General features: G+C 35.5%; 1 protein-coding gene across 2 annotated transcripts; it reads right to left on the bottom strand.

Annotated features, from left to right (window-relative positions):
* Window positions 1-3,582: 3,582 nt before the first annotated feature.
* Window positions 3,583-17,781, bottom strand: LOC132149081 (H(+)/Cl(-) exchange transporter 7-like). 2 transcript variants are annotated; one of them, XM_059558002.1, is made up of 25 exons: window positions 17,559-17,780; window positions 16,830-16,904; window positions 16,259-16,324; window positions 15,996-16,061; window positions 15,228-15,360; window positions 14,509-14,618; window positions 13,694-13,774; window positions 12,302-12,364; window positions 12,139-12,222; window positions 11,967-12,060; window positions 11,678-11,742; window positions 11,448-11,564; window positions 11,209-11,263; window positions 11,030-11,090; window positions 9,806-9,947; window positions 9,581-9,674; window positions 8,291-8,463; window positions 8,089-8,140; window positions 7,798-7,925; window positions 7,495-7,580; window positions 5,927-6,059; window positions 5,769-5,828; window positions 5,482-5,658; window positions 5,046-5,126; window positions 3,583-4,605 (listed from the first exon to the last, which is right to left on the bottom strand). In XM_059558002.1, exons 1-25 carry the CDS (start codon window positions 17,661-17,663, stop codon window positions 4,519-4,521), a joined length of 2,388 nt encoding a protein of 795 aa, XP_059413985.1. In that variant the 5' UTR covers window positions 17,664-17,780; the 3' UTR covers window positions 3,583-4,518. The 2 variants fall into 2 exon arrangements, with proteins under 2 accessions (XP_059413985.1, XP_059413986.1); XM_059558003.1 differs by lacking the exon at window positions 16,830-16,904 and having other exon boundaries at window positions 17,559-17,781.
* Window positions 17,782-18,577: the final 796 nt, after the last annotated feature.

Raw genomic sequence — 18,577 nt, 5'->3', positions numbered from 1 at the left:
ACTTTTAACATGAAATCTTTCCATTCCACAGAAGGTTTTTTAAAGTGGAAAAAGGTTCTTTAGATTGTTTAAGTGTTCTCCAAGTTCACACTAAGATATATATATATATATATATATATATATATATATATATATATTAAGAGCTCTTCACTGAAAGGTTATTGGGAAACTAAAAATGGTTATTCTATTGCCAACCCCACTTTTGGAATCATTATTTTTAAAAGTATGTTAGGAAATGAAATTCAAATTCTTCTCCTCCTTAATTAGATTTGGAGATGAGATCCCAGGAATGGATGGTTTTGGCACTGGAACAGCCCTTGGAACATTGCTTATGTAGTAATTAACTTAATGTGTTTTGTTGTTTTATATGCTAAACCTATTTCTCATGCAAACTGATTATTCTCATTGTCTGGCTTGTTGCTGTGCTTCATTTGCCAACTTCTTTCATGCACAGACATCACCGTGGTGTGTCCGTGGGAAGCCTTTAGCCAACTGGAGTTGCATGAACTCACCCAGTATGGTATTACTTGCAACGGACGACAGGAAGATGTGTCACCTGGACTTGTTTAGTGGATTAGACTAGTTCCACCTCTGGATCCCAAAATCAGGGATGCTGCAAACCAACACTTGCACCATTGCCTTGATACTCTGCTGTAAACAGTTGAATGGTATAGACGCCAACCACCAGCCTATGAAAAATACATATAGGCCTAATATAGTGATTATTGAGATGCAGGAGGTTCATGATTATATAAAGTTGTAGAATGTTGAACAATGTGGAATTTGACTGATCTGTTTTGGGTTCTTTTCTACACCATATAACCAAAATACTTATTTTCAATATCTATGAACTCTTATTATTTGGGATAAATTTTTTTTTTTTTTTTTTTTTTTTTTTTTTTTTTACTTTTTTTACTTTTTAGCAGATGTACACTGAGAGGAGAGGCCTTATTAGCTGTTTAATATCACTTAATCTGTTGTATGTTATTGATGCCTTAGAATCTCTTCTGCTGTTAGCAAATTTGGCTTTATTTAAATAGACCTTAATCTGTGAGGGGATACTCCACCCCAAAATAAAATTTTTGTCATTAATCACTTACCCCCATGTCGTTACAAACCCGTAAAAACTTAAGATATTTACTTTGGATATTTAGGATGAAAACAGGGAGGCTTGAGATCTGGACTGCAGGCTGGCCATTTCAGTACCCGGATCCTTCTTCTAGGCAGCCATGATGTTGTAATTATTGCAGTACTTTTTGTACTCGAATAAAACAAAAAAATAACGACTTTATTAAACAATTTCTCTCCTCTGTTTCTCTCCACATCACCGTAGTGCCATTTTGGAGAATATGAGCGGAACACAGGCAGCTTATGCTCTTCTGTGTCAGCCGCATCACATGGATATGTTTTGTACATGTATTTACACTTTGATTTGAAAGAAAACAGCGCATCTTTGTGGCTGACACAGAAGAGTGTAAGCTGCCTGTGTTCTATTTATTTATTTTCTAAATTACTTCTTCATACAGATTAACAGGGTAATATACAATCAGTAAATTACATTTGTTATGCATTACAACTCAAAGATTGAGCTTGTCAGCATTTTTCATTAAAGGAAATCAAAACTAAAGTTTAGGACCATAGATTTTATTTATTTATTTTAGACATAGACGAATGTATACGATTAACAGCGTTTTCAAATGTTGCAGTAAACAAAAAAGTGAGATTAGTTGTCCTAAATGCGCATTCGCGAATCAATTTTGGATAGTTAAATATTCGCTAAATGTGGTTTGCTTTGACAAGCCTTAACCGATTGCACTAGAAAATTACTAAAAGCAGGGTCGGAGTGCGGCCCATTTTCTGCCTGGGAGTGTTTAATGCCCAAGACTAGCCTACTTATATGTTTCAAAAAGAACATGCAAATAGATAACAAATGACATACCTAACTTATTAAGCAAACCTTCTGCAACTAAGCTTATGATAGGCACAGCTGAAGAATACACCACATACAAATTCGACATTTTGAAACCTAAAACACACTTGTGAGACTGAGACTTGCTCTAAATGGATTAAGCCACACTGATCTTAACCCTCAGGCACCTGTGCTGAAGATGGACACATTTAATGCTCTACGTTCAATTATTTTCTTTTTCAATGGAGCAAGATCAGATGAACTCTAAATGGACAATTACAGTTAAAGCACTTGTAGCATAGTTAAAAAGTATTTGCCAGTCCATATTATAACTAGATGACCTCACACTCACCCATGATTCAGCAATGTATTTAAATGTATGTACATAATCATAAACTGTCAATATTTTTTCTTTCAATTATTAGAAATCCATATGCGAAACTATAATTATGTAAGTGTTAGAATTAGAATATCATCAAAAAGTTGAAACTTGTATATTATATTCATTCATGCTACTGACCAACTTTATGGAAATGCAGATTTAATTTACCAACAGGACTTGTCACCTGCACACAGTGCCAAAGCTACCAGTACCTGGTTTAAGGACCATGGTATCCCTGTTCTTAATTGGCCAGCATAGAAAATCAATGGGGTATTGTGAAGAGGAAGATGTGATATGCCAGACCCAACAATGCAGAAGAGCTGAAGGTCACTATCAGAACAACCTGGGATCTCATAACACCTGAGCAGTGCCACAGACTGATCGACTCCATGCCAAGCCTCATTGCTGCAGTAATTCAGGCAAAAGGAGCCCCAACTAAATATTGAGTGCTGTACATGCTCATACTTTTCATATTTTTATACTTTTTAGTTGGCCAAGATTTCTAAAAATCCTTTCTTTGTATTGGTCTTAAGTTATATTCTAATTTTCTGAGATACAGAATTTGGGATTTTCCTTAGTTATCAGTTATAATCATCAAAATTAAATAAACATTTGAAATATATCAGTCTGTGTGTAATGAATGAATATAATATACAAGTTTAACTTTTTGAATGGAATTAGTGAAATAAATCAACTTTTTGATGATATTCTAATTATATGACCAGCACCTGTACACTGTGCATGTGGATAAAACATGTTTAGCTGCATATGTCAGCAATGGTTATAATAAACTGGGTGGATCATGGGATTCATACTTGAAAATGTGTGCGAGATCCTTGTAGCATTAATCACAGAATTCAATTTTACACGTTCATACCTTACAGCATTTTCTTCACATAGCTCACACGAGCATTGTAGAATCAGGGATGAATATGCCAAGTAAATAAGTGCTTAGTCATGTAGTGTTGCTGCCTTAGCCAATTGAAACATGGGCTGAACTTCCTGAAGAAGTTAGTAGATTGTCAGTCACACATATCTACATTAAGTGAAAACATTTACATGTAGTCTCAGACGGCTCATAAGTTCATTTATTGAAACAATATTAGGGTTTTTTAATCCATATTTATTAACTTTGAAGACATCTTTATCATATTCAAAAAGGTTGACAATTAACTTTAAACAGATACACACATTTAAGAAATACATGGTTGGACCAAAAATTGTCCTGTCTTGCACCACACAGACATTTATCCAAATCAACTGAATATTGAGAGGGTTACTAAAGATTCAATTGTTGATTCATAGCTTTATTAGTTCACAAAGTTGTTCAAATTATTATAAAATTCAACTTTTTTCTTTTTTTTTTAATTCAAATCAACAACTATATTAAAATTAGAGATCATCAGAGAGATAATCATTGATCAATAAAAACAAAAAAATGTGGGCTTTTAACAATGAAGCGGAGAGCCAACAAATCAAACACTTTAGCACACAAACAAAACAAGATTTCATGTTTATACACTTAATCGGACGTTTGTGGCAATCACTGCTTGGCAATTATTTTAGCATAATCATCTTTCACTGCTCAATGTTCATTTTAAAGTATAGATTTTCACAGAAAACAAATGCAGCTCGAGGCATTTCACATTGTGTAGACAAACTACCCTCAGAAAATGTATTGCATAAAACCACTAGCTAGCTTTTAACTTGTACCAAAACTTGCATGTGATAACTAGGATAAATGCAATTAATTTCATGGCCTGATCTATGCAAACAGATTTAATACCAATTAAATTTATAAATCAAGACAGAAACATTTAAAAATCCTAAACAGCATTAGGTAAACATGAATGTAATGAACCATATTTGCATGTCTGTAACAATATAATATGTAGTAGTCTGCACATCACAAATAGTTTTCTTAATGCTACTTAAAGCTCAGCTACTCTAAAAAAGAAATGTAATAAATAAAGTCACATAGTGCAAAACTAACATAATGTGCTCATCTGCTTTATGTATACAGGCAAAAACGTACTGTGTGAAAAAGGAAAAATGCATTTTTTTTTTAAATAATCAAGCCCTTAAAATACTGAACGTCAGACAAATTGTGCATGTTGCAGGTTTGTGTTTGGCATCTTTGACATGAGAGACTCTGACCAGCCCCTGAGTTTTTAAGGTCCAAAGAAGGTGCACGTAAGGCAGGATCCAGGGTGAACATGACGCCCAATCATGTCTGAGCCAGGTGAAGCTCCTCCAGACCATCTTTACCCACGTGGTAGCGGGCAAGATCCTTCCTGGTTACTAGTCCCACAACCTTCACATCCACAGCACAGGGAATTAAAATGGATTACCTTACACAGAATGAGCAATATTCTCTACCATATATGGCAAACTGTGACTGATACAATAAGCTGTTAATTATTTCGATATTATTACAGATATCCAGTAAATGGTCAATATTCAAGTTTCTTCAATAATAGTCTTTAAGAGAGAGTAATAGAGAGAGTTCAATAATAATCTTTAAGAGAAAGATGACAGAAATAGAATCTAAATGTAAATCTAGAGGAAACGACAAGCAAAATGAAGTATATAATACTGATCAATAATGATAAATAATAATAGAAATCTTTCATATCTTCCAACAATGACTAATGATACTACTAGTATAGTGCTAATATTTTGTGCATCCCTAAAGATCAGCTGCAAGTTAAAAGCAGTACGTGAACCACAATAAAACAATAGTGATACACTTACCCTGTTCTCATTATCAACCACCACTAGATGTCTCAGTCCAAGCGCCCGAAACAATTTAAAAACACGAGGGAGTGAGGTCTCCTGAAATGAAATATCAAAGACTAGACGGTTAATACTGCAGATGATTAAACCACTTGATAACTGAAATACACTTCCTGATGGTATTTTTGACAGTCAATTTGTAAATGTCATGCAAGGATTGTTGTGAGTTATTTCAATTGTGTGTGGCAGCGGCGTTCTATTTAAAGCTCTGGCTCTGCGTAATTCCAGGTATAAGCCGAAAACTGGAGAGCTTCCAGTATCAGCAACAATTTATTTGATTGCTTATGCAATTTGATCATTATGGCATTATCAAGTTTACATAAACTTGTAAATACCAAAATACCATCAGTAGGCGGTCATTGGCCAGAATACGCTACAATGCAAGTTAACTGACCTGAGGCACAGTGTATGGGGTCGGGTTCATGAACTCAGTGAGGTCCATCATGCACTCCCTCTCGTCCTGAGAGACGTGGATGGACTGGATGGGGGGGAAACGTGGATATGCATCTCTGAAGTCCTTCAGCTGTAGCTTCCTTTGGCTGAGACGTGAAGACGCCCTTTCCACAAACACCTGAGACACAGACAGAGAGCTGCACTATTACAATCTGCTGTAGTAAACAGTGTTTCCTAACCAATGAGGATGAAAGTCCAACCAAAGTATCATAATTCAGTTTTTCAGACCTTATGCTTGAGAAGAACAATGAGCTGGGAGCGAAGTATAAGTCCACAGATTTTTCCTGGCTGTGGAAAGATGACAAGCAAGTTTTAGATTGTATTAAAACGGACATATACTAGTAGGAATGACAGGACCTGAAGTCATGTTTTCATGGTTATGTCACCTCGTCGTTCTCAGTAGTGTGGATGACCACTGGGAAGCCGTTGTGATTGGTGGATGTTTTGCTAAGAACGTCCACGATCCTCCCGACTTTCTCCACTCTGTTGAAGCAGGTAACCGGAGAGCTCATGACCTCTCTGTGGTGGAAACATCAACACACAAATTACATTCACTTTATTATTTATATAATATTGTAATACTTACTAATATTTTGAATTATCTTTTATTTAGTAATTTAGGATGTGCTTTTATTGTTTTTTTATTATCATTATATTTATAAAAATAAAAGCATAAAACATTAACAAAAAATATTTAATTTATATTTATTTCAGTTTTAGTTATTTTACTATTTCAGTAACTTGTTTTATTTCAGTTAGTTGCCGAGGCAACATTTATAATTTATATTTTATTAACATTAATATTATATTAAATTTATTTCAAATAATGAAAACAATTTTAATAGTTTAAGTAAACAATATTGCATTGACTAATATTGAACCATTTAATTCTATTTGGCTGATATAAGTTGGAAGCGGGACTTTTTTTTTTGACAGTGCTGAGAACACATGCGCTCAGTATCACAGGACTGACATTCACATTTAATTAGTAATGTATTAATGCATTAATAAGTAATGCATTGCAATATTGCTTTATCCCTAAAAAAGTAACTAATTACGTTACTTTTTATGAAAAGTAATGTGTTACATTACTTTTGCATTACTTTTTAAATATGAGCAGGGCTTGATTGATTTTAATATAAGAAGTTTATTTATAGCAAATGTAAAAGCCCTTTCGCACCAAAAAGTGTAATGAATAAACCTCAGGCTGAAGAAGTAAATTCACGTCTGTACAGTAGAACACAGGAGAAGAAGGTTCAACACTCGTCAGCAATAATAAAAACAAAACAATGAACAATTGTTCGTTTATCTAAAGTCATTTTTGCTTATTAGTATGATTGAACTGGATCATCAAAGGTCAGCAGCAAAGACATTAGTTAATAAAATTGGAATAGATACATTTGTGTTATTTAACATTTAATTATTGCAGGTTTGCGTCATATTCTGAGTTTGCATTTGCACTGTTTTAGTTCTTTTTTTTTTTTTTTATGTTCACACAGCACACACAACGCCTCTGTACTTCTGATTTCTCCCAATGGGGACAGGAGACTTGTCAGTCAATAAATGGGAAAACAAAGTAACTGGCATTACTTTTTTGAAAAAGTAACTAAGATATTATCTTGTAAATTAAAAAGTAATGTGTTACTTACTAGTTACTTGAAAAAAGTAATCTGATTACGTAACTCGCGTTGCTTGTAATGCGTTACCCCCAACATTGTCATTTACTCTCCCTCCAGAGAAAAAAAAAAATACTATGGAAGTCAATGTTGCCCATCAACTGTTCGCACACTTAACATTTTCAAAATATCTTCTTTGGTGTCCAACAGAAGAAAGAAACTCATACAGGTTTGGAACAAGTGGAGCCACTGGTTATATAACATTTGATATTCATTAAGAGTCTGTACTGGGAAGTTCAAAGCTTCATATGACATGTAAGGCTGGTGGATGTGGTTACCTGGCCGTCAGCCAATGAGAAGTAGGAGGAGCATCCCAGTGGAGGAAAGGAACACTCTGCAGCTTAATATGGACGTCATACAGGCCCTATGAACAACAAAAGCCAGTCTGACAAACGCACACATGTGATTCGTGCTCTAATAACATAAAAGACATGCATGACTAAAAGCTTTGTTGAACCCTTAAAAACTCACACAAATACACACACAAATAAACACACACACACAGATCGAAAACTCCTGGAAAGACCGACCATCAGTTCTCAGGAGACAAAAACAGCCATGCAAGGTATATTGCTTCTCACCTCTATAAAGTAATCCCCCACAATCTTGGCAGTCATCAGCACAAGCATTATGGGAAAACCATAGGTCACATTCCCCGTGGCTTCTACCAGGATTACGGTGAGACTAAGTGTCATTCTGACAATGCCACCTGTCAGATTAGCAAAACAAAATCATACTTGTTACAGCTGACATGTACTTCCTTCACAGAAATGCAGTTAGAAGTATTATAAACCATAAAACAGCATTCCTGCAGCATTTCTTAAAGCATGTCTAGTTGACACTAACATGACACTAAAACATCAATAACTCACCAAGCTGGGCCGCAGCACCTATTAGAGCATATTTCCCAGGATCCGCCCAAATCTACCAGTTAAGAAAACATGTCAACAGCACAATACAAACTAATCTTTCTTCATTTAGCTCTAATTTTCTCAGATTGGTGGTTTAAGATTAATTAAAATGTAGCTGAAAGACAAAGGTGTTGGAAGCAGAGAAGTGGAAAGCTGTACTTACTGATTGGCTGGAAGCAATGAAAGACAGAAGGATCCCAAAAAGGCGTCCCCAGGCTGCTCCAATGAGCAGAGACGGGATAAACACTCCTGCGGACACGGTCAGACCATACGTCCAGACAGCCAGGAGGAAATATGCCAGAGTGAAGACCCCCAATGTCATAGGGTTGTAAGTTCCTGATTGAGTAAAATAACAATATTAAAACAAAACTAGACTGCAGTAGGCATTCAAAAATGATGGCCAGCCTGGTTAGAAGGAACAGCTTTAGACTGGGACAGAAGTCTTAATAATAGGCTGTATATCTTTTGTATATTGTTTGTTAAACAAGATTGCTTGGTTTTTCTATTCTATTGCACTACTTTTCCACTGTTTTTCTAAGTCTAGATGTGCTCACGTCTCTAAAATGCAGTGCTCAAGTTAAAATAATAAATCTTGAGACCTTTTATGTAAATGGACCGTAATAACTGAGCTAAAACACTGTTGGAGCATTACCTTGGATGAGAGGATCTTCTACATGCCCTAAATGTACATGTAAAAGACCATACACTGAGTCACTCCATATCACCGTGCAGCGTATGACGATGACTTTTCAGACCTTTTCTGGACCTTGAGACTGTTATTTATTTAGCAGTCTATGTGACCGTCTCAAGCCTTCCAGTTTTGATCCAAAATATCTTAAATTGTGTTCCGTAGACGAACGGAGCTTTTACGGGTTTGGGATGACATGGGGGTAAGTGAATAATTACAAAATTTTCATTTTGGGGTGGAGTAAACCTTTAAGTATTCAGGTCTAGGGGGCAGCATAAGGCCACTAGCAGACACATAATATTATAAAAACACATCAAATATGTCAAATAATTAAATTATAATAATCATCTTAAAAAATAATAATCATATCATTATGGGTTTAGATAATAATTTAATAATATTACATTATAATGAATTAACAACTTGTCATATTTAAAGACCAAAAATGGTCATGATAAACTTTGGCAACGTTATTATTTGTGATTATTCTCGTGTGGCTGTGGATGGACTCTTGTGCACCCTAGGATAGCCTTCAAAGATGGCGTCGAAAGATTGTAGCTGCCTGTCAGCAGGCCTGCTTCCAGCTTGTAACTATAAATCTGCTTTGGCAGAAACATGCATGTAAACACACAGGCTGCAAAACACATACAGACAGATGCATCACATAACAACTGAAGAAGTGTTCGCAGGTGTGATGTTTCGATAAGATGTCCACACACATTCCCAAACCCGTCCACACCCACCCACACCCTCACTGAGACGCACCTGGAGGGTTGTGGAACAGACTCCTCACACTCCGCTCAGGGGTGTTAAAGAAAGTGGTGGCCATGGAATTATATTCCCCATCAGCACAGAAGAGCTGTAAATAAACAATACAACAAATCACGTTTCTGTTTGGCCTTTCAAACTATATTCTGATCTAAGATCGGTTCAGCTTAGCAATTTCTCATTTAAGGAAACATCTTGAAAGCCCAGTAAGTATATAAACACCTGTAAGGGATATTCCTCAGAGTTGTCCTGTCCCAGGGGCTGGCAGTCATTGGAGAAATAGATCAAGGCAAAGGAAACAGTAGCGGTCACCGCGGCAACAAGCATAGCCTCCATCACCTGCAGGCATGGCCGGTGGACGTACCTGAGACATAACACAGCATGTAGAAATCTCAGAAGCCAATGTCAATTTGGGCCAAAGTGTGACCCTGGACCACAAAACCAGTTTTAAGTCACTGGGGTATTGTTTTTATAAATAGCCAAAAAAAACATTGAAAGGGTCAAAAAAAAAATATAGATTGTTTTTTTTTTTTTTGCCAAAAATCATTAGGATATATAAAAACTTAATTTTTGATTAGTAATAAGCATTGCTAAGAATTAATTTGACAATTCAAAGCCGATTTTCTCAGTATTGAGATTTTTTCACACCATCAGATTTCAGATTTTCAAATAGTTGTATCTCGGCCAAATATTGTCTGATCCTAATAAACTATACATCAATGGAAAGCGTATTTATTCAGCTTTCAGATCATGTATAAATCTCAATCTCTGGTTTTGTTGTCCAGGGTCACAAATAGAAGAATCTAATATGCTGATACAGTGTTCTGGAAACATTTCTTCTTATAATCAATGATTCTGGAAACATTATATTTTTACAGTTTAGAAGAACATAATTTACATGAAACAGAAATATTTTGCAACTCTGTCACTTTTGACCAGTTTCTTCACAAAAAAAAAACTGAGCTTACTAACATATTAATATCGATGTCACATTTAAAAGTTTGTTAAATGTTATACTTTTTCAAACAATTATTTTTGTGTTTTCAGTATCATATCATTCTCACTTTCCATTAAATGCCTTACAACAATGGCATCTCTGTTCCTTTACTTACTGGCCTCAATTTAACATGCGGGCATAAGCCAGAAAATTGTCACATGACAAGTGATTGATGTGTTAAAGTCTTCAGACACATCCAATGTGCTTCTGCTCAGTAATACAACCAATCAGTGACAGAACCTACTCATCTAGCAAACTGTCTAACCTACTGTCAAGTTGCTTAAAAAAAAAAAAAGATTTAAAATGGAAACAATAAACACCAGACACACTGACCTAATGGTAGTTTTTCCATTATACTAAATTTTGTTTTTCCAAAAAACGATTTGGCCCTAAATGAATCCCCTACATATTACGCATGACCTTCCCATTTTAATAGCTTGCAATCCTACCTTATTCTGAAAATTGTTAGCCAATAATTGATGACATTGAACAATGCTCCAAGCACCCCTCCTGGAAAATGAAAGGGGGAAAAATAAAGAATCCATTCAAAGCTACATCCTTTCATTTAAATTTTGTAAACAAAACTATTTAAAAGTTTTATGCAAGGACAAAGTGACGTTCCCCTCACCTAAAGCTCCCATGATAATGAAGAGAGGAATTTCATATAAATTATACTGTACACTCTAAAAGAAAAACACACACACAACAAATTTAGTTCAGGAGTGTCGTGACTAACATAGCTACAATCAAAAAATCTTTCTTTTTTAAGATCTCTTAAGAAATCTCTGTGTGGTGTAAAAACTTGGGTAGCTTAAAAATGATAGAGACCTTGTCAGAGTTACTGAAGAAGACAAAGACAGAACTTACATCACTGTCAAAGCGGCCGAAGTTAATGAGACCGGGGCTTGACAGTTGTCCGGGCTTCCCATGGTAAATACTCAGGAAAAAGTTCAGTGTGAAGGAGGAGACCATTGATGCAAAGAACTAAATCAAAAGCAAAGCAGGACGAGATGGGTTCAAACAGCTGACGTTTGAAACGGACTGAAACAGACAGTGCTCTTTAATAAGGAGCCAAACTCTTATTCACAATCACTCACAATTCTCCACGTCAACAGCTGGTTCCAGAAAGACGCGCCTTCCTCTAAACTGAACAGAACCCCACCTGTGCCAAAAAACACAAGGTGTCAAAGATGGCCCTGAACAGTCTTATCCAAGAATCATTTCAGGCCAGTTTTTATTCAGAGGAGCAAATGATGGATTTCCACTCATAGCTACAACTCTGCCGAGTATCTGCTACTGTAATATGCTTAGACAACATAATAATAACATATCTGCCACTGCCTTTGCATAACTTGTTTCTATGAAATGATTTTCTGCATGTCTCACCAACAGGGGCTCCAAAGGCAGCAGAGACTCCAGCCGCTGCTCCTGCCGAGACAAAGTCTCTTTTCTCGGTGTCCCTGCGGAAATACTCAAATATCTGCGGGAACAGAAACTTGACCTCAGGCTCTATGGTTAATGTATGATTCAAGCAGACCTAACAGTACAGAAAACTGACCTTAAAATCTTTTTTCAGTGAAGTGCTTCTTCCTTGAGATACTCCTGCGGCCACCACTGCTCCCGAGTGAATCATGGGTCCTTCCTGTGAGAGGAGAGCAGCTGTTGAGTCCATCAATTAGCTTTCAATAAGTCCCATTAAGTTGATGGTTTTTATATTGTACCTTTCCAACAGCGAGACCTCCAGCAACTGAGCAGATCACACCAAAGACCTTTATCACCAGAGTCTGTGGACATGGAGAAAAACTGTTGTTATAGAGATCTATTATAACTGACTATTTATTAGGGCTGGTAATTTAACGCGTTAATTAGATTAATTAATTATGGAGAAAAATAACGTGTAAAAATTATTAACGCATTTAATGCCCCAGACCTGTGTGGATCATCTGCCATTTCATACAGTCGACTGATGACTAATATGAGGCAGGGCAACAACTTACTGCGTGATAGAGAATATCCCTAAAATTCAAGATATGGGGCTAAATGCCCGTTTGAAATTGTGTCTCATATTTACATCAGATAGTTAAGAAATATCACACGAGAAGTAGGCTAAGTGCACTATCACACGAGTGCAAATGTGATACTCATCTTATACAACAGTTCATTAAGAAGTTAATATTGTGTTATTTTATACACAATGTTGTCTGTTTTGCTCAATTTTACCAACCAAAATATAAAGACAAATCTTCAAAACCGTTCATCCCCGAGCAACCCACAGTGGGATTTCATTTCTTAATCCACGTTTAGTGTGGATTTATTTCTTAATCCACACTAAATAAACTGGGTGAACCATTTGGCGCGTTGGCTTTGAAGTGACGCTGCACAGAGCGATCGGTATGACATCACAGTACCGCGAGAGCGATTCAAAAGCACAAGCAGCCGTCTGCTCTCTAAAGCTCTTGCGGTTCTTTGATGTCACACACGGATCGGTCTGATGGTGATGATCCGCTTCAAGTCGAACAAGCCTAATGATTCAATGACCCATTCATAAAGAACCATTTACTTTACTCCTGAATGAATCAGCCATTTGAACGAATCAAATGAATGAATAAATGACTCCATGACTTAATCATTAAGACATTTACCACCACCTACTGGCAGTTTTAGTTTATTATTTAGAGTATCATTTCATTAAAGAAATAATTTCATATTTTCATAGTAATAATAATAAAATGAATTATTAACGTTATAGTTCACCCAACCGAAAATGACAATTCTGTCATCATTTACTCACATGGTCCATTTTATCAAACAAAATATTTCTTGCTGAACCTACTTTTTTTAATCTCTGTTTGATGCTTTGCACAACAATGACTTTCAATGATCTTTTCAGAGTAATTTCTCCAAATTTGAGGTGCGATTAATTAGATTAATTAATCACTACTTCATTTAATTAGATTAAAACTTTTAATCGCTTACCAGCCCTACTATTTATCTTATATAGATAACTATATATTTACATCTATGATATCTGTATCTTTTTACCTTTGAGTTTAGTTAAAAATCAAGCTACCTTGTTTGTCTCACAGAGAAGCTTGAGCTATAAAAGGCATCACCTTTAGTCGAACAACACGAGGGATCTTCACTCCATTCAGGAAACATTTTATTTGAGGGATTCCACTTCCTGCAGCAGTGGGCTGTGAGAAAACAGACTGAATTTTAAATAATGTTCAAAGTAAAGTAATATACAACTACTTACTAAACACTACACAGTACACAATGTACTCTACAAATCAAAATTTATTTATTTTTTTTATTTATTTTTTTATGTTTAATATCTCTTATGCTCACCAAGGATGCATTTATTTGATACAGTAAAACCAGCAATATTGTTAAATATTACAATTTAAAATAGTTGTAATTAATATTTAAAATGTTATTTGTTTGTGTGATGGTCAAGCTTTAGTTTTAGCTGTTATTACTCCAGTCTTCAGTGTCACATGATCCTTCAGAAATGATATGTACTGCTGCTCGAGAAACATTTATTATTACTATTATTATCATTATCATCAATGCTGAATACAGTTGTGCTACTTCACAATGGTGTGGAAACAGAGATAGATTTTTGTCAGGATTCTGTTATGAACAGAAAGTTCAAAAGAACAGCGTTTATTTGAAATAGAAATCCTGTGTAATCAGCTAACTATAATAATGCATCCTTGCTGAATAAAAGTATCAATTTCTTTTAAACCCTTGCTAATCCCAGAGTTTTGCTAAATCCTGTATTTTGCTTAGAAGATACATACATATGGGGAAGTCGGATTAATTCTGCTTTCTGCTTGGGCACACTGAAAGAGCCGAAGTGATACTGAAGCCCAGAAGGGAAGCCGATGCCACAGAAATCTCATTCTGACAAGAAGAAAACACTCACCTCTAAAAAAGCAACAGCGAGAGCGCCAACCATCACGAAAGCAGAGTTCAACACTGCCCACAGTATCAGAGAGATGGACAGCCCCCCAAGCTCTGTGTATTTCTCAATGTCTGAACGCTTAGTTTAAGAAACTCTGAAGTCAGTGAGAAATAAATAACACACAATCCCACTTAATTAAGCTGAAGAAAACTCTACGCAATTAAATTAAGCCTTTCCATTAAATAAGTTGATTTTTCTGACTGTAATTTAGCAGAGGTAATTAAAAATATTGAGCTATATTATTACATGTCAAATAATACCATGAATAAAATCTGTGTCTTTGAACCAAACATGAGCTACTGATATTTTTCCAGGAATATAATAATAAACAAAGCAAAAAACAACAATTTTAATTTCATGAGTGCTAAATTAAATAAACTACATGGACAGATGATATTAGATAAAAAAATAAATAAAATAATAATAATACTCAATTTTGACTCTGTCCATGTCATGGAGCCATTAATATCCAAATTATTCATGCAGTTACAATGTAAACAGATTACACATACTTTCACAATGTGTTAACACAAATATGAACTGATTGCATGAAATGAAATTATGTTTGGAAACCTTGTTCACAAACTGCAGTGTTTTAGCTGATTTAAATTAACGAAGGAGCATAGAAAACTGATCATATTAGAAGGTTGTAAAACAGATGAATGACAGAGAAAGGATACTCTCTTTGACTGCTAAATACTTATAACCAGCTAATTTCTCCACAGCAATGTCTATCATGCATGCGATGAGACCAGTGAGAAATCCAATCAGACCACAGATCACCCATCTCCTGATCTCCAGACATCTGAAACCCTACGGGAACAATAAATAAACATTAAGTGTGAATCTATAATGGCTATAACAAATTACTGTTGCAGAACAAGGAAACCAAAGTCTGTTTTGTCAGTACACTGAATGTGGAAACGGCTTATCTCTGAATGCCGTTCCACTAATCTTCTAAATGTTTGGCTGATTTGAGGAGAGATTTAGAATGCAATCATGTGTTATCTCAACATTAATTCTGAGTCAAGCCATATTTGGAGAATACTATGAAATACATGTGCTATCCTAATGCACTGCATAAATCTAATACATTAATCACTATTAATTACTATAAAGAAAATAATTAGATATAAAAAAAAAAGCCAAAAAAAAAACTGTGTTTAGGGGTAGAGTTGATTGAATGTGTACATAAACCAACAATTAAAAAATAGCACAAGATATTGTGAAATGCCCCCCAAATTTAAGACAGTTTAAATTGCAAACTGCACATTCGTTTTAATGGTCTCCATCAACTGTTATGATTGTAAACTCAGAAAGTGTCTTTATATGAACAGATTACAAATGCACATGATCCAAGTTAACCATTAAACTTTAAAAGAAATAAAAAAGGGAACCACAGTTTGTCGTCTCCACCTCTTATGAAAATCTGTGATGGTTTTACTGACCATGTGACTCATCCGCCTCTCTTCCTCCAGAAACAACTGATTCTCGCTGTTATCATAATCAAGACTCTGAAACACAAAATGCACTAGGTTTGACATTTTACATCACAGCTCTTCAAAGACAGTTTATTTAAAAGTGTACTTGGTGCATTTTGTCTGTGGTTTTTAAGTTCATTTTCAGAAAACCTACTGATTTTCCAAAGCATTTTAACATACTCGATTGAAAAACTTGAGGGTGACTGAAGGTCAGCGCTAGATTCAATTACCTCAAATTTGAGAGACAGCAGCTTTTCATTGTGAGGGATTTCCTTTGGTCGACTTCTCACAATGTCCTGTGTGATTCGGGAAAAACAGACTCAGAGTTGCCCGGCTGACATTCATCAAGGGTATATACAGTCATACTTTGCTCATGCAATCAGAATAGAACAAGACTTTATTTAGCTACATCAACTCTTTGCAGCCATGAGCAAATGTGGCCTCAAGCCAACACACTGGAAACTTAAACTCACAAATGATCAAGTACATTGCATGCATTTTACTCAATAAATTATTTTTCCAAAGTGCAGCCTAAAGAAGCCAAAGAGCCAGGCCTTTTCCTGGTCCTTTGGTCTCTATCCAAAATGGCTGATTTGAGGTGAGATTTAGACTACACTCATGCGCTATTCTAACATTCAAAGCATCTAAACCACAAACACCTTGAATTTAAAACTGAAACTATAGCTATGTCAAAACAGGGAAGCACTTTTCTAGACCAGAGTATAGGCTTTTATGTCTATATTTACAGTACTGTTTTGTTTTGTACGCGTCTTTAGAAAAATGATGTAAAATATATTTTACCTCTTCAGGTGTGATTTCCTCCTCAAGGTCCACAGTGCTCAGCCTGCCTATATGAAACATAGCTCCCCCGGATAACTATGAACCAAATACATTACATTTATCCAGAGTCTACTCATTTGTAATATCTCTCTTAAAACTTTTTTATCTTTAATGGATAGATGGATGGATGGATGGATGGATAGATAGATATGGGCTCACTGGCCAAAAGGGTCCCATAATACAGTAGGGGGGGGCAGAATTTCTTGCTATGGCCCTGACTATAATCAGGAATCAACTAATTCAGTGTAACTTAGGTCTAAGGATCACAAACGCTTGACGTTTCTTAGCAGAATAAAAGGGTCAAGTTAAAAGAAATGGGAAGTAAAGAAATCCAAATATCCAGAGTTGCAAAACTGGCTGCAGCTTGCCATTATGTAGACTACAAATAAAAAATAAAATAAAAAAAGTCTTTCCTTACTAGGGTTTAAAAGAAACACAAGGGTTTACCCTCTTATAACAAGTTTACGAACTATTTTGTTTTAATTTCAACGCTGTGATGACAAGAAGTTAGTGCAGGTGTATTATCATGCTTTCTTCAAGTAGATACACTGCCTTTGCATGCTTAACAAGCGTGCTATATTTAAGCAGGGCAAGTATTTCATATAAGCAGAAGTCAAAACATGTCAGATTGAGTGCTGCATCCTATATATGTCATTTTTGTAGTCTGTATGGTGTGTCTGGTAACGTTACCTTTCTGTTGTGTTTCCCGTCCTCGGCTCCATTCAGCAGTGGGGTCCTCTCTCCGCGATCATCGCCTCGGCTAGACCATGACACTTTCTTTGCGATGTTGGCCATGTCTTATTTGACCATTAATTACACATCAAACCTGTTAACTGCACAACTACTGCGAGCACTTCTTCCCCATGACTGAAGCGACCCGTGACTTGTGTACGGAAAGCACAGAGGTCCATGAGAGACTTCATTGTCAACGGAAGTCTGGGGATTGTAGTTCACACTTCTACTGTTGAACAATAATGACTTGCGGTAATGACTGAGATGGCTCTGTTCTGGTATAAAGGTTCAAACATGCTCATAACTGTCGTATTTGATATTTTAGACTAGATTCACTTATTAAACATCGCATATTTCTCCGCCATTAGAGTTAGGCCTACAAATAGTTAAAATATTGACATACTAAAATAATGACAAGCATGGTTTCTGCACACACTACTCTACTGTTAAAATGCAAACATTTATTTTCCTTGTATATATCCTATTATGTCCAATGTATAAGAACATTAAAAGTACTAATAAACAGCCAATATGCTAGTGATAGGCATGCAAATAAGCAACTAGTTAATAATGAAAATTGGTCCTTTAAATGAATTGTAAAACTTCAAAATGTTCTGAAAAGTGCAGAATAGGATGCTTTGATCAAAGAGGGAATTACCTCGAAGTATTGTATTGTATGAATCCGGCAAGGGAATTACCCAGATATAGCTACTGTATTATACTGTGTTCATATCCAGGACAGGAATTACCTGCAGTGTTGTATTATATTGATTATACATTTAATGTTTTTCCAAGACAAACGCTCCCTAAAGCTTACCATCATGTAAAAAAATATAACAAATAAATAATAATAATAATAATAACAATAAATATTATTTTTCATATTCATTCAATATGTAGGCTATTTATTTCAATGTGAACATTTTTCTTTGTAAACTGTTAAGGAGTAATAATGCTTTAACTTTACAATAATTATA

The sequence above is a fragment of the Carassius carassius genome, chromosome 9, assembly GCF_963082965.1.
Source record: "Carassius carassius chromosome 9, fCarCar2.1, whole genome shotgun sequence".
NCBI classification, from domain to species: domain Eukaryota; kingdom Metazoa; phylum Chordata; class Actinopteri; order Cypriniformes; family Cyprinidae; genus Carassius; species Carassius carassius.
This window is presented reverse-complemented; position numbering and strand designations above follow the sequence as displayed.

Bases quoted from the DNA above. Each gene is read 5' to 3' on its own strand.
- LOC132149081 (XM_059558002.1), bottom strand. From the start codon at position 17,663: ATGGCCAACATCGCAAAGAAAGTGTCATGGTCTAGCCGAGGCGATGAT. The intron at 11,565-11,677 runs GTGAGTGATTGT...CTTTTGATTTAG, and splicing joins AGCTGTTGACGTGGAGAATT to TTCTTTGCATCAATGGTCTC. The intron at 8,464-9,580 runs GTGCGTCTCAGT...TTACTCAATCAG, and splicing joins TCTGTTCCACAACCCTCCAG to GAACTTACAACCCTATGACA.